The 12,832-nt window shown below is 37.6% G+C and overlaps 2 protein-coding genes across 20 annotated transcripts in view; both read right to left on the bottom strand.

Moving 5' to 3' along the window:
• Cadps (calcium-dependent secretion activator 1) overlaps positions 1-2,920 on the bottom strand; it is a 70,711-nt gene extending 67,791 nt beyond the window's left edge. For 13 of the 19 annotated variants that reach the window (XM_076131281.1, XM_076131284.1, XM_076131291.1 and 10 more), the window contains exon 1: positions 2,767-2,920. The gene's annotated coding sequence lies outside the window, so the exon portion shown is untranslated. The remainder of the gene's footprint in view (positions 1-2,766) is intronic. The other 6 variants (XM_076131290.1, XM_076131298.1, XM_076131301.1 and 3 more) reach the window with 1 other exon arrangement.
• A 1,225-nt stretch (positions 2,921-4,145) lies between these two features.
• LOC142983863 (uncharacterized) lies at positions 4,146-12,804 on the bottom strand. The gene is made up of 10 exons (XM_076131015.1): positions 12,652-12,804; positions 10,055-10,231; positions 9,382-9,546; positions 8,871-9,041; positions 8,294-8,420; positions 6,923-7,091; positions 6,429-6,546; positions 5,728-5,895; positions 4,833-5,249; positions 4,146-4,341 (listed from the first exon to the last, which is right to left on the bottom strand). The coding sequence occupies exons 1-10, from the start codon at positions 12,701-12,703 to the stop codon at positions 4,160-4,162; spliced, it is 1,746 nt and encodes a 581-aa protein (XP_075987130.1). The 5' UTR covers positions 12,704-12,804; the 3' UTR covers positions 4,146-4,159.
• Positions 12,805-12,832: the final 28 nt, after the last annotated feature.

The raw sequence follows: 12,832 nt of genomic DNA, 5'->3' as shown, positions 1-12,832 counted from the left end.
CTCGAAATTTTGGCACAGATTTCAACTTAAATAAAACGTCTATGTATTGAACAAAGAATATTTGCTATCAGGAAATAAATCGCAGACGAAGTGAAAAGCATTAGTAGTTAACATATAAATATTGTAGAACCACAACGTATTTCAAATGCACTTGAACCGGGCAGAAGTGGAGGCCCCGAGAGACGGCTTTGAAAATAAAAACATATGCGGTCTGGATTCAATTACCGGCAGGACTTATTGATTGAAAAATATCAGCAATGGATTGAATAATGTCTTTAGCAAATGTGAATTTATTAAATCTTGTATATAAAATTTCCATATCACAATGTTAGTTACCGTTCTCTTCCGAAACGGCTAGACCGATTCTCATGAAATTTTGTGAGCATATTAAGTACGTCTGAGAATCGGCTAACATAAATTTTTTATACCCCTAATTGACACTATTTTCTTTTTATTTATATGGCAAAACAAAGTTGGCGGGTCAGCTAGTATTTTTATAATTTTGTTTCCTATACAACAATATGTGAATGTTGCTTTCCTCGGTATCTGCCTACCCTATGGGAAAACGTTTATGGATATAGTATGCCGGAGTTTTGTAACTTGCCCGGTATATAGTAATGGCATACCTCTATTATTACATGAGACCAACATAAATTATATCGGAAACTGAAATTGTGTGGGTACTTTGTCTAGCATAACAAGCGTAAAAATTCAAAGTATAACATATTTTTATACTAATTACCCATCTTGGGATACAGAATTTAAACGTACTGTACTTAATTTAATATTCAAGTTATCGTGAAAGGATGTTTGGTAGATAAAATTGACATAAACATAAAACAGATAGCAATATATTTAGAAATAAATTCTTATCTACTTAGAACCACCTACAGTGACCTACATATATGTACATATATCATGCCTTTTATACCCGAAGACTTAGGCAAAGGTGTATGAAATACACCTTTGCTTGGCAAGCTATCAAATGTCGCGCTACTGTTAAAAAAATCTAATATAAATAAAAAGATCAAAGTACATTGCCCGATCGCGGAATCGAACTCAGACCTCATGATCAGCAGTCGGTTACACTTACATATAAAACAAGCCAAAGCCCGCAACGTCGTTTAAAAATCCCTACTTACTTACAGTATTTCGGCATTTGTATTTATAGGTACTTCTCTTCTTAATGTCTAAACCACTGAACCAAGTTGTATAAGGCTATGTGCAAAGATAGTTAGAGGAAATACTGTACTTCTCTTCTTCATTTCTAAACCACTGAACCAAGTTGCATAAGGTTTTGTACAAAGATAGTTAGAAACTGAGAAAAGGCATAAGAATTTATCCCGGAAACCCAATAAGAACGGGAATTATACGGATAAAAAGTATAACTAAATAGTCCACTCGGCAACTATTAGATACTCAAAAACATTTCAACGTTAATCCTTCCTATAGTTTACGTAATAATATCGCACTAGATTCAACAAAAAAGGTAAGTACTTATACGAAAGCAATCAATAGAAACCCATTTTAGTGAACCGGAATAAAAGACTGAAAGAAAAATGTGAGAATCTCGAAGTACCGATGTCAGCAAGTCAGGATTACACGGAAGGGTTCAAAGATTCTATTATTAATTCATCTTTTGAATAATCAGTACGTAAAAGGAATAAATAATCTTCATTAATTATTTCTTCGTTAATTATTCTTCTTAAATATATCAATGACTACCACCGTGGCGCAGTGGTTAAGGTCACCACGCCGCTATTATTGCGTCGGGAGGTCGAATCCCACACGGAACAATTATTTGTGCGATCCACAAATAATTGTTTCGGTTCTGGTTGTGTTTTGTGTCCGTTGCTTGTATGTTTGTAAAAGTCCCCGCTACACAAGAGCATTTCCAAGTGCGGCAGTAGTCTTTTAAAAATAAAGTTAAATTAAGCTGAGTTATTGATTATTAATAAAAAAATACTTGGACAATCTTAAAAATGAATACTAGTTTCGTTACTTATTACTTTTAAATATACCATTTCGAATTTGATAAAGTCGAGCTGTTTATTTGTTCCAATCGGTATTTTTTTTTTCAGAAAATGATGTCATAAGACTACCCATAAATTCGAGTCATACAAGTAACATTTCCACAATTATTTGAGCATGACTCACTGCGTTTCTTTTAACGATATTAAAGTATTAACACTACACATATTGAATTATAAGCCATAGTTTTATAACACGGAAAATCTTGTTAGAGAACAAGTTTATAAGAAAAGAAGACACACAAAAGAAGTAAGTTATTAACTTCGCGTATAGGTCTGAAAAGTAGTTTATTTAAGGCATATTACATTTATGAAATATAAGAAAAATATGTCTATCTTCGAATAAAATATCACACATTACTATATGTTTGTTAAGTAAGTATATATGTACTTTATTGAACAAGGAAACGAACCCTCGTTGACCCAAAAACTGAACGTTAAGTACCATTCAACTCGTTAGCATTGAACAAAACAATTAAACGTATCAAATAGCCTCCAATCCACCAATAAAGAGGCCTCAAAGGCACTTCAAGTTAAATTAATCAGCATTTTATCGCGAGTACCGCGATTCACATACATATAACTACTTATAATAAACAACTTACCCTGTTACATAAAACGTTAAACTGTCTTAAAACGTCTTTAGAACAAAAAACTACGTGCTAAGAATAACTGAATCCAATTTGTTTTCAATAATTCGATTTAAAAATAGTTAATAATAGCAAATTTCACTTACCCTCAAACAGCGGTTTTGTTGCGAACCTTTTTCAAATGTAAACACGCACTGGCATTATTTTATTTAGTGGTATTGTACACTGTTATTTTTTAATTTGATATCTACAATTTTATTTACAGTTAGCTGTAAATTTCGGAGAGCTACTGGGGTTTGAAACGTCAGTGTTGTCGCATGTGCGTGGGGCGCATGCGCGGTGCAAAATGGCTGCCGGCGCGGCGGCGGCGCGGGTCGATATGAGCGATAACTACGAAGGCTGCGCTCCACGGCTCAACGTGACATTGTGCTAACGGGGTAACATAAAAACGAGGTCACTGTTTGTATTATCCCGCTCTTCCGCTATCCAGTGATACCAGGATCGGGAAAATTTGTTACCACTTAAAAAAATACATCAGAATTCTCACAAATTCTTTCAAACTTATGCAATTTTTTAGCAATTCTTTACAGTAGATTAATATTACACAATGTTTATCACAACCTTGTATTATTTACTTAAGTTTGCTCGAAGTTTCGGTGACGACTTACTGAGTACTCAAGGTTGCATTAGCCGTATTCGCACTCTGAATAGTTTTCAGGTTGGAATAGATGGTAAAAGATTACTAAGTACGAGTAGATAGTGATATGTAAAGAGTTCTATGCTAAATCAAATTCGATTCAGATTTGTTACTTGAAAATGAATGGTAGAAAGATAAGTAGGAATGTTTTCTTGTTATATCGTGTCGATATTGTTACTTATACGAGTATTAGCGTGACTTTTTCCTATGTGTTTAATCTATTAATTTTGTTAAAAAAAACGGATTCCAATACTTTATTTCACAAACAATTAACTGTGCTAAATGGAAAACATACAGTTTTGCATTTTAACTCTACAGCTTTCATGAAATAAATCTGTGCAACTTCTTTAAGATTCGCGCGTAGCCTATCTTGACCACGTAGCGTCGTAGAGATATTTCCGCGTAGCGTTCAGCTACGAGACGTCTACGTGCAGTTATTATAATTAAGACGTGATTTAGCATTAATAGGCACTTGATCAGAATACTTTTTACGAAAACAAATGGGTATTAATGTTACAGACATTGTTATATTTAAAATATCCTATAGGAAACTAAACAAGGAATCCAGCAGGACTTGTATTATTAAGTTATTGTCAATTTTACTAGACTCTTACATTTTAAACGTATACTAAAACGTATAAAATTTGAAATATACGCAAACTATACTTTGTTATGCGTAATATGGTTTCATCTCAATACCTACACATACATACTAGTAACAGGAAAAACTAAGAATTTTGTCAGTTGACATTAGAAAGCAAACCTCCTGAAGCACGGCCGAAAAATTGAAAAGCACGTAATACCATATCTAATCAAATAAAACAGCAATCTACAATCAACATTTATTCATCATCATCGTCGGTCTTCAGGAAGCGGACCTCGGCGTCCCTGGACACGCGCCCCCGTAGCCTCGCTAGCGCCGCCCTGCCCCTCGCTGTACGTAACTTATACCCTCCATATAAGACACCACAACATATTCCTACTAGGAATAATACTACTAGCGTTATCGTTACTCCGTTACCTCCTGGAAAAGACCAAAAATCATCATTATTTTTAGCTTCTGTCAACTAACTTCGGGGCATAAACGAAGTATTCTTTAAGGATCTATGCTAAAGGAAATAAGGTTTAGTTTAGGTAAAATATTGATACTAAAAGAGCAATACTCCAATAAGCCTCCATCTTTATACATCAGCCATCACTTTTCTGAGCGAAATGTAGAAAAAGTAAAGTAGTAAAGCAGAAATGTAAAAAAAAGACAAAATAAAATGGCTGGACTGCAACAAGAAAGTTTTAAAGATTAATTCAACAATAGGTGTGTTTGATTTGCAAGATTTGATAAAAAAACACCGGAATAGTTGAGAAACTACGTGATTTTTAGTTTATACTAAAAATCACTTAAAAATAGTTCTAAAAGGGTAACATCATAAAACCAAATTAACTGTAGGTACAAGAAATACATTGGGTGTCATTAACTCTTTCCATTCTCAATGATTAAAAACGTCTCAATTTACTCACCTGTTCTTTTCTTATCCACAAACCTTTTAGGCGGTATCGGTTTACTGACTGTAAAAGGTTTCCTTCTAGTCACTGGTGGTGGGTTTGTAAACACAGCCACTGGTGGTAGCGTACTTTTAGACACATTCTTTACAGTCACCACCTCTTGAGTGGTAGGTACCGTCGTTGGCTTTTGCGTGGTGGTAGTCGTCGTTAATTTAGTGACAGCTGGTGTCACAGGAGGCTTTGGCTTTAGAGTCAACTTTTTAGTCGTTGGTGGCTTTCTTGTGGTCGTCGTTGTACTAGTCGTGGTGCTAGTCGAAGTACTAGTCGATGTTGTGGGAGGGACAGTGTTAGTTGCGACCAGTTTTTGGGTCTGAGGCAACGCTATTGATGTACTGCTGAGGGTCGTGGCTTCTGGTTGGTCGGTGTCGCTTGCTGTAATTGTTTAATAATATGATATTGTATTTGTATGTTTTGTATTATAATTCACTATAGTCTGAATTATTAGTAGCCTTGCATTGAAGGATCAAGGGTGGCAGACGTAAACATTTCTCAAAATTTAGAACATCAATGACCCATTAGTGTCTGCAGCTGACGATAGCCTGTTTAATTCTGCTACTTTATTTCCAAAATACACAGAAATAATCATGATTATCTAGATTAATCTTGCATGCCAAAGCTCCACTAAGATGTCAGACTTTAATCTCCTGACAAATACTCCTTGATCCTATCGCCTTTAGTGGAAGAAAGTGCTTATTTATCGGCTATTACTGCTTCTTTTTTAGGGTTCTATACCCAGTGGTAAAACGGGAACCCTATAATTACTAAGTTTAGTTTACTGTGATCATTCGGCTTCGATTACACAGCATCGGTTAAATCCTACTAATCATCCTTAAAAGTAAGAAAAACTTACTGATTCCAAACTCGCAGACGTCCAAATAGTCAGGGCAGCAGTTATCAGAGAGGACGCATATGAAGCTGCACTCGCACGTGTGTCCCGTGTGGCTGTGGCCGTGGCCTGAAGACTCCGTGTAGTAAGCATCGAAGCCGACCAGGCAGCGGCCGACACATGACTGATCGTCTGTTAAAATAATTAGTCTTACAAACAAACATACAAACGAACAAACAAAAAAATACAAACATACGTAATGGAAGGTCTACGACCTCAACTTCCTTACTCCGGGTAATCTCTAAACTTCTTAATATATTAGAAAAAATCAGTCCCAGGTTTCGAACCCGAGACCTCTGCCTGGCATACACTACCGACCGCACTACAAAGGCAGTCAAGGTGAAATTGTAACGTGAGTATTTGCTAAAGGAGGTCTACCTATCGAGGCGCTCATAGCAAGTTGCGCTCACCGTTCAGTAAACGATTAGTAGGTTAAGCAATCGCTGGCGCAGTCATTCTATAGATGGGTGACCGCATAATGGTATTTAAACTGTGCGTCTCCGTGCTTAGGAGGACACGTGAAAATTCGGTCTCTTCTGTGGTCGATTAAGATAACAGTGGTTAAGCTATGTCAAAGACCTTTCGGGTGGCTTGAAGAATTTTGACACTAGATTGATCACTAACCACTAATTAAAACACACACCTAATGATAAGACGGTACTTACCAGGAGTGGTGGTGGCTTGAGTCATGAGACTGGTGCAGTTCTCTCCTTGGAGGATGGCCACGTCGTCAATAGCGATGTCGCTCGTGAAACTCTTGCCTCTGATGCCTTCAATTATGATCTGTGGAACGAAAAAACAATAAAGTACAAAATCGGTAAAAATATTGAGCAGGTAAATGGACAAAGGTGTTTTCTGTCAAAAAAAATCTACTTTTTGCATGAACATGGATTTTATCACCACATAAAAAGTATAATTACAATACACTTTTCTGCACTGAAAACGTGTAATAAGTAGTATAAAATTAGTAATTTTTGCCCTTTTTTGTTATGAATATTTAAAATTAGTTACTACATTGTAGGTACAAATAATACATTACAGTTCAAATATAAGGGGGTGGGGGTTACTCTTAAACCTCATATCTCTTAATGGACGACTCCTCAGTGACCAAGTAAAGCCTTCACAGCTAAAGCAATAACGTTAAAGTTCAAGAAATTACCTGAAAGTCCTCAGTGACGTTAGCTAATGGAGTGACGCTGAGGAACCAGGCGTTACCTTGGTTCCCCCACTTCTCGAACAGCTTGTACTCGTCAGTACTGCTGGACTGCAGTAGTTGGTACAGCATCAGACTGTCAGGCTTCTGGTACACTCTTAGACCACCCATAGCACTAAAACATACAAAGTACATACATATGTAAGTACATATATGCCTGGCCTACAGACTACTACAGTCACTTTCGTGCCTGCTATACAGGTGCAAGAAATACAACCACGTTTCGCCATTAACAATACTTTCGGATAAATAAAACACATTTTTTTTAACCCATTAATGTCCCACTGCTGAGCAAGGGTTTCCACTCTCCTCCGGTAATGAGTTAGGGGTTAGGCCTTGAGTCTACCACGCTGGCCAATTGCGGGTGAACGATTTTGCATACCCTCATATTTAACAAATTTTTGGCATGCAAGGTTTCATCACGAAGCGCTATTGGTCTTTTTCAACTTTTTATTAGAATATTTCTCAATAGTAGCCCGGGGTTTGGTAACGTGCATATGGCAATAGGCTCGCCCCCTTTTACATGGGGATAAGTGAAACGCGGCTGTGTATTTCAAACATCTCTGCCTACACTTTTGGGTATAACAGGCGTGATATTATGTATGTTGTGTAATAATACTGTCAGTTAATCAAATAATACTAATATTATAACTGCCTATAATATGATTGAAGATCTCATTCGAACGAAGAACGCGTGCTTACTTTTGCGAAATGTGCACGCAATACTACGATTCATCAGTTGTTTGAGAAATTATCGTTTAATTATGAAAAAAATAGACATTTATTTATCGCAATTAGATTTAGTATTACAAAGAACTCGTATTGATGGTAGAGTTAAGGAATCTTCGGCGCAGTAAATAGAGGATGGATATCCGCTTACGACAATAAAGTTTTTGGTTGTGGGTTTTTACCACAGACATATTATTCTAATGATGGGTGGGCTTTGTGGTATTTGAGTTCAGTGAATCATGTCAAAAAAGTTGAACAGCTTTGCCGCCAAGTAACCACTACCCATACGATATTTGAAGGCATCCGTGGCGCAGAGCCAAATACGACGGGAGGTCGTGGGTTCGATGCTTGACATTTGGTTTGTCCTTTTGGCAGTTGAATTGATGTCGCCTCTGCGAGATTACATTCGTGGCGCAATTGTTTAGTACGCCACGCCGCTACCATTGCGTCGGGAGGTCGTGAGTTTGATTCCCACAGAAATAATGGTTTCGGGTCTGGTTGTACTTTGTGTCCGTTGTTTTTAAAAGATTCAGCAACACGGGAAAAAACTATTGTGCAGGATTTAAAATAATATTAAAAGATACTTACACTCCATACATATGGTAGTAGAAGGCGAAACATCCATTTACAGCTAATTTCTGGTCAAACACTGGCGATACCAGCCGTGCCGTGTCGTTTGTGAGCTGACTTGTACTCTCTATATACATGTAGTAGCCTGTTGAAAAAAATATATTTCAGGGGTATGTATTTTCTAAAATAAATCACATTACTGCCCCACAACGCTCGGGTTTCCGCCAAGAACGAGGAGGGAGGGGTAGTCTAGAGCTAAGCCACAACACTGCGTTGCGTCGACGCATCGCTAACATTAGCAAAGCTTTTCTATGAATTTTGCACTGATGTGCGACGTCGTTTTTGCGATACGTCGACGCAACGCAATGTTGTAGCCTCGCCCTTAGGACTTGAGTCGTGCAAGGTCAGTATAAGGCAACTTCTTTAAAATCTTATAGAAAAAAAGGTCATTGAGAAATATTTTTTAGGGGTTAGCTAGTTATAATTTTGTATAAAGGCTTTTTTTATTCAGAGTAAGTTTCACATATCACTTCGAAAAGTTATTACGACATTGCTGAGAATGCTCTTTCTGAATTGACTAATATAAAATCCTTACCATTCCCATCCTTTCCTAAAGTGTGATCATACGAAGGTCCAGTATTGAGGATGGAGCTGGGAGTCTTCTTATTGAGCCTCTTCCAGTCGAAGTCATGCAGTTCGTCTTGCTTCCATCCACAGAGCGATGTGTCTTCAAAGTCACATGAAGTCTTGGGCTGGAATGTCGTCTCTATGGAAAAAGTACAATAGTAACTAAATAACGTTTTATACGGCGCGGCGGTTAGTTACAATGAAACCATGACTGAGCAGGAGTCTTTTTATAGTGTTTTAATGTGTGCACAATGCTTAGGTACACTCTATTCCATCGCTCTCATAGAGTACTCTCATAGAGAACAAGTCCGACAGCTTTACGTGCTACTCAAGGCACTAAACTCCTTAACTCCAAGGATTTGTTGAGAATTTGTTACAGAAAAACTGGAATATTTTATTGATTTATGATTCAAACCCGATATCAATCTCTACGTGGCGGTCACATACTGTAGCGCCACATGGCTATTGCACAAACTTACCAATACAATTAGGAACAGTGCCATTCCAAGACCTTCCATTGCAGTAGAGGACTGGAGAGCCGACGAGCTTGTACCCTGGCAGGCAGAAGTACAGCACCCAGGCATCGTTGTAGTACGGTTGTTTTAACGCGTTCTTTACTGGCGGCAGATCCGTACAGCCAGACCCTGAGGAACAGAAAGTTAATTAGTCTTACCATCAATTCTACTAAATTCAATTCTTTTTAAAACAGTCAATTCTATTTTATTATAAATACCTTTAAAATCTACATAAAATACCTAATAATAATCCTAGTTATAATGGCTACGGCGGTCAGTTTCATTAAAACTGGCCAACAGTTACTATTATATTATGTTTATAGTGTCCAAATGTGTGCACATTACACAGACACACTCTCTATTCCATCACTCTCATAGTCTGGTGGGACGGATAACCGACACGACCAGTGAAAGATCAGGCACAGACCCCACGGCTTTACGTGCTCTCCGAGGCACGGAGGTCTACGTCCCCAACTTCCTAACTTCGAACAGTCACTAAGAAATTCTTAACATGAAAACTCCGAAAAGGGTTTTAGACCCCAGCATTCTAACTCGAGATCTCTTGCTCGGCAGTCGCATAGACTACTGACCGCGCTATATAGGCAGTTCTATTCCTCATAAAAAAATGTATACTTACTAATGCATATAGGTGGTGGTAAATCCCATCGTCCACTCTTGCACGTGGCGTATTTGCTTCCCATCAAGATGTAATTAGCTCGGCAGGTGTACTTGACAAAACTGCCTCTTTGCTTCACTCGAGCATAGCCGTTCTCGATGCGTGGCTGGAGACATCTATCGTATGAACGATAGTATTCTAAAAGAAATAAATAATATTATAAACCATTTTATATATCTATGAAACTAGCGGCCCGCCAAGGCTTCGCTCGGTTTAAACAGTCAATTTACAAAAAGAAAACTAAAAGTACATTTTTTTATATATACCCTTCTCTTGAATCACTCTATCTATTTAAAAAAACCGTATCAAAATCCGCTGCGTAGTTTTAAAGGGGTAAGCATACAATGTACATACAGGCATAGGAATAGACGCGAGAAGCGCCTTTGCTTTATAATATGTAGTGATAGTGACAACTGCTGACCGCTCAAGAATTTTCTTTGCATTTCTTTTTGGTTTTTCCTCTTGAGATACCTTTCTCATTTCTTAAAGTCAATTTTACAAAATCAATTTAAACATTAAAAATGTCTAACAAAAATAGTTCCTTTGACGTCCGCCGGAGGCGCTGATCAGCTTCTCATACAAAATTACTCGACAGCTTGCCGGTAGTAGATAATCGATAGTGGTAGACAATCGCGTTACAGTTTAAAAGAGTTATAAAACCGGTCAGTATATAGTGTAGATACTAATGTCGTATCCGACACACAGTTATATCCAGCGGAAGCTGTGCCGCGTTCAAGAGCGAGCGTCCGCTGATAAAGAATATAAACCATGCGACCGACAGATAAATTTGTATTGTTTATAAATAATATTCATTTGCTTAGATTTGTTTCCTGACTTTGTTAGAAGTATTACTCATTTGAGATTAATCACAGAATTTATAGGACATACGACGTTCAGTAGCTAGATTCTATACAATTAGAACCATCGAGTATCGAGAATTTGCCATTTAAAATGTACTGCAAAAATAGTTTCTACGACGCTCGCTAGAGGCGCTGAACCGATTGTCATACAATATTTTTCAACAGCTAGCCGATTTTCGGTAGTTGAAAGCAGTAGAGAATCACGGTACAGAGGGCCAATTCTATCTGTCGCTTAAAATGATACATAACTGATGATTATTAATCATCATCTAGCTGTTTTCTACCCACGACATAAAGACATGACGACCTCCATGGCGCAGTGGTTAAGTTGGTCGCCCCACCACTACAATTGCGTCGGTAGGTCATGGGTTAGATTTTTTGACTAGATTAATTAATTATTTGTCCGATCCACAAACAGTTTCTTTTTTTGCATCTGGTTGTACTTTGTGTCCGTTGTTTATACCTATGTTTCTGAAAGTCTTCGCGACACAAGAGCGATTCTTTGTGCGGAAGTTGTCTTTTTCAAAGAAAAATATATTGAAACTAGTAAAATTAGTAAAATCCTCATAGCAACAAACAAAACAACTAATGAGCGCAACCGCGATACCGTCGGAAGTAGATACAACCATCGAAAAACGTTGTATCACATTCTGTGGTTAATTTAGAGCACATTTTAATTATTCGTAATATCAATGCTGGATTTAACTATTAATTAGAGTTTTACAGCGATGTGGAAGAGTGTAGTACTCTTCCACATTGCTGTAAAACTCACGCGTAGCATCCCATATTTATTATTTTTAATTTTTTTATTTTCTTAAAATATAGAATTTAGAGTAGATATTATTATAATTAATCGTCTAGTAAAATGACAAGGCTCTCTACTACCAAGTTGTCGGACTTCGCGCGTACTTCGCCTTGGGAGCTTTCCATGAGCTTTCGCTATTCCTCAAATGGAACTTTTTGATGGCCTCAGTGGCGCTGTGGTTAAAGTGATCGCCACGCTAATGTCCTCCTAGTCGATATACGGCTACGGAGGTCAGTTTCATTGAAACGGGCCATCTATGCAGGACTTTGTTTATAATGTCCAAGTGTGTGCACAATACACAGGTACACTCTCTATTCCATCACTCTCCTAGCCCGGTGGGATGGATCACCGACACGACCAGTGAGAGGTCAGGTGCAGGACCGACGGCTTTACGTGCTCTCCGAGGCACGGAGGTCTTCGACCTCAACTTCCCAACTCCGGGCAAATCTAAGAAATTCTTAACAGAAAATCTCAAAAAAGACTTTTTGGCCCGACCCAGGATTCGAACCCGAGACCTCTCGCACGGCAGCCGCATACACTACCGACCGCGCCACAGAGGCAGTTACTAGTGCGTTGGGAGGTCGTCGGTTTGATTCTCACGCGGAACAATTATAAGTATAAGTAAGTAATTATAGTATCCATATGTAGTTATTTTTGAAGAAACCCTTTAATTTGCCAAAAACTACAAACCTGTCTTTGTTTTTTGTTACCTATGGTCAAAATCCATAAAGATCCTGCCATAATGTTACTTATTTATTTGGCTAAAGTAGTCTAATACGCTAGCAGTCATCACAGAGTTCCGAAACTAGGTTTAAAAATAACCCGTAACTAATCTTAATAAGCCCTAACTAAGCTTAATTAAGTTAAAAATTAAATTGCTTTTAAAAACTTACGTCCACTAACAAAACAGCAGAAAAATAACAACAATAAACACTTTATAAACATATTGACACAAAACTTCACGATTTCACATAAATATTGTAATTTATACAGAAATATATATTGTTCTCATAACTTTGTTAATTCGACTAGACTTGTTGCTGTAACGTACACATTTTAAATGTCAAATATACT

Source organism: Anticarsia gemmatalis, chromosome 25, assembly GCF_050436995.1.
Source record: "Anticarsia gemmatalis isolate Benzon Research Colony breed Stoneville strain chromosome 25, ilAntGemm2 primary, whole genome shotgun sequence".
Classification (NCBI taxonomy): Eukaryota; Metazoa; Arthropoda; class Insecta; order Lepidoptera; family Erebidae; genus Anticarsia; species Anticarsia gemmatalis.
This window is presented reverse-complemented; position numbering and strand designations above follow the sequence as displayed.

Bases quoted from the DNA above. Each gene is read 5' to 3' on its own strand.
- LOC142983863 (XM_076131015.1), bottom strand. From the start codon at position 12,703: ATGTTTATAAAGTGTTTATTGTTGTTATTTTTCTGCTGTTTTGTTAGT. The intron at 10,232-12,651 runs GTAAGTTTTTAA...TATTTCTTTTAG, and splicing joins CTGCTGTTTTGTTAGTGGAC to AATACTATCGTTCATACGAT. The intron at 9,042-9,381 runs GTAAGTTTGTGC...CTTTTTCCATAG, and splicing joins CACTGTTCCTAATTGTATTG to AGACGACATTCCAGCCCAAG.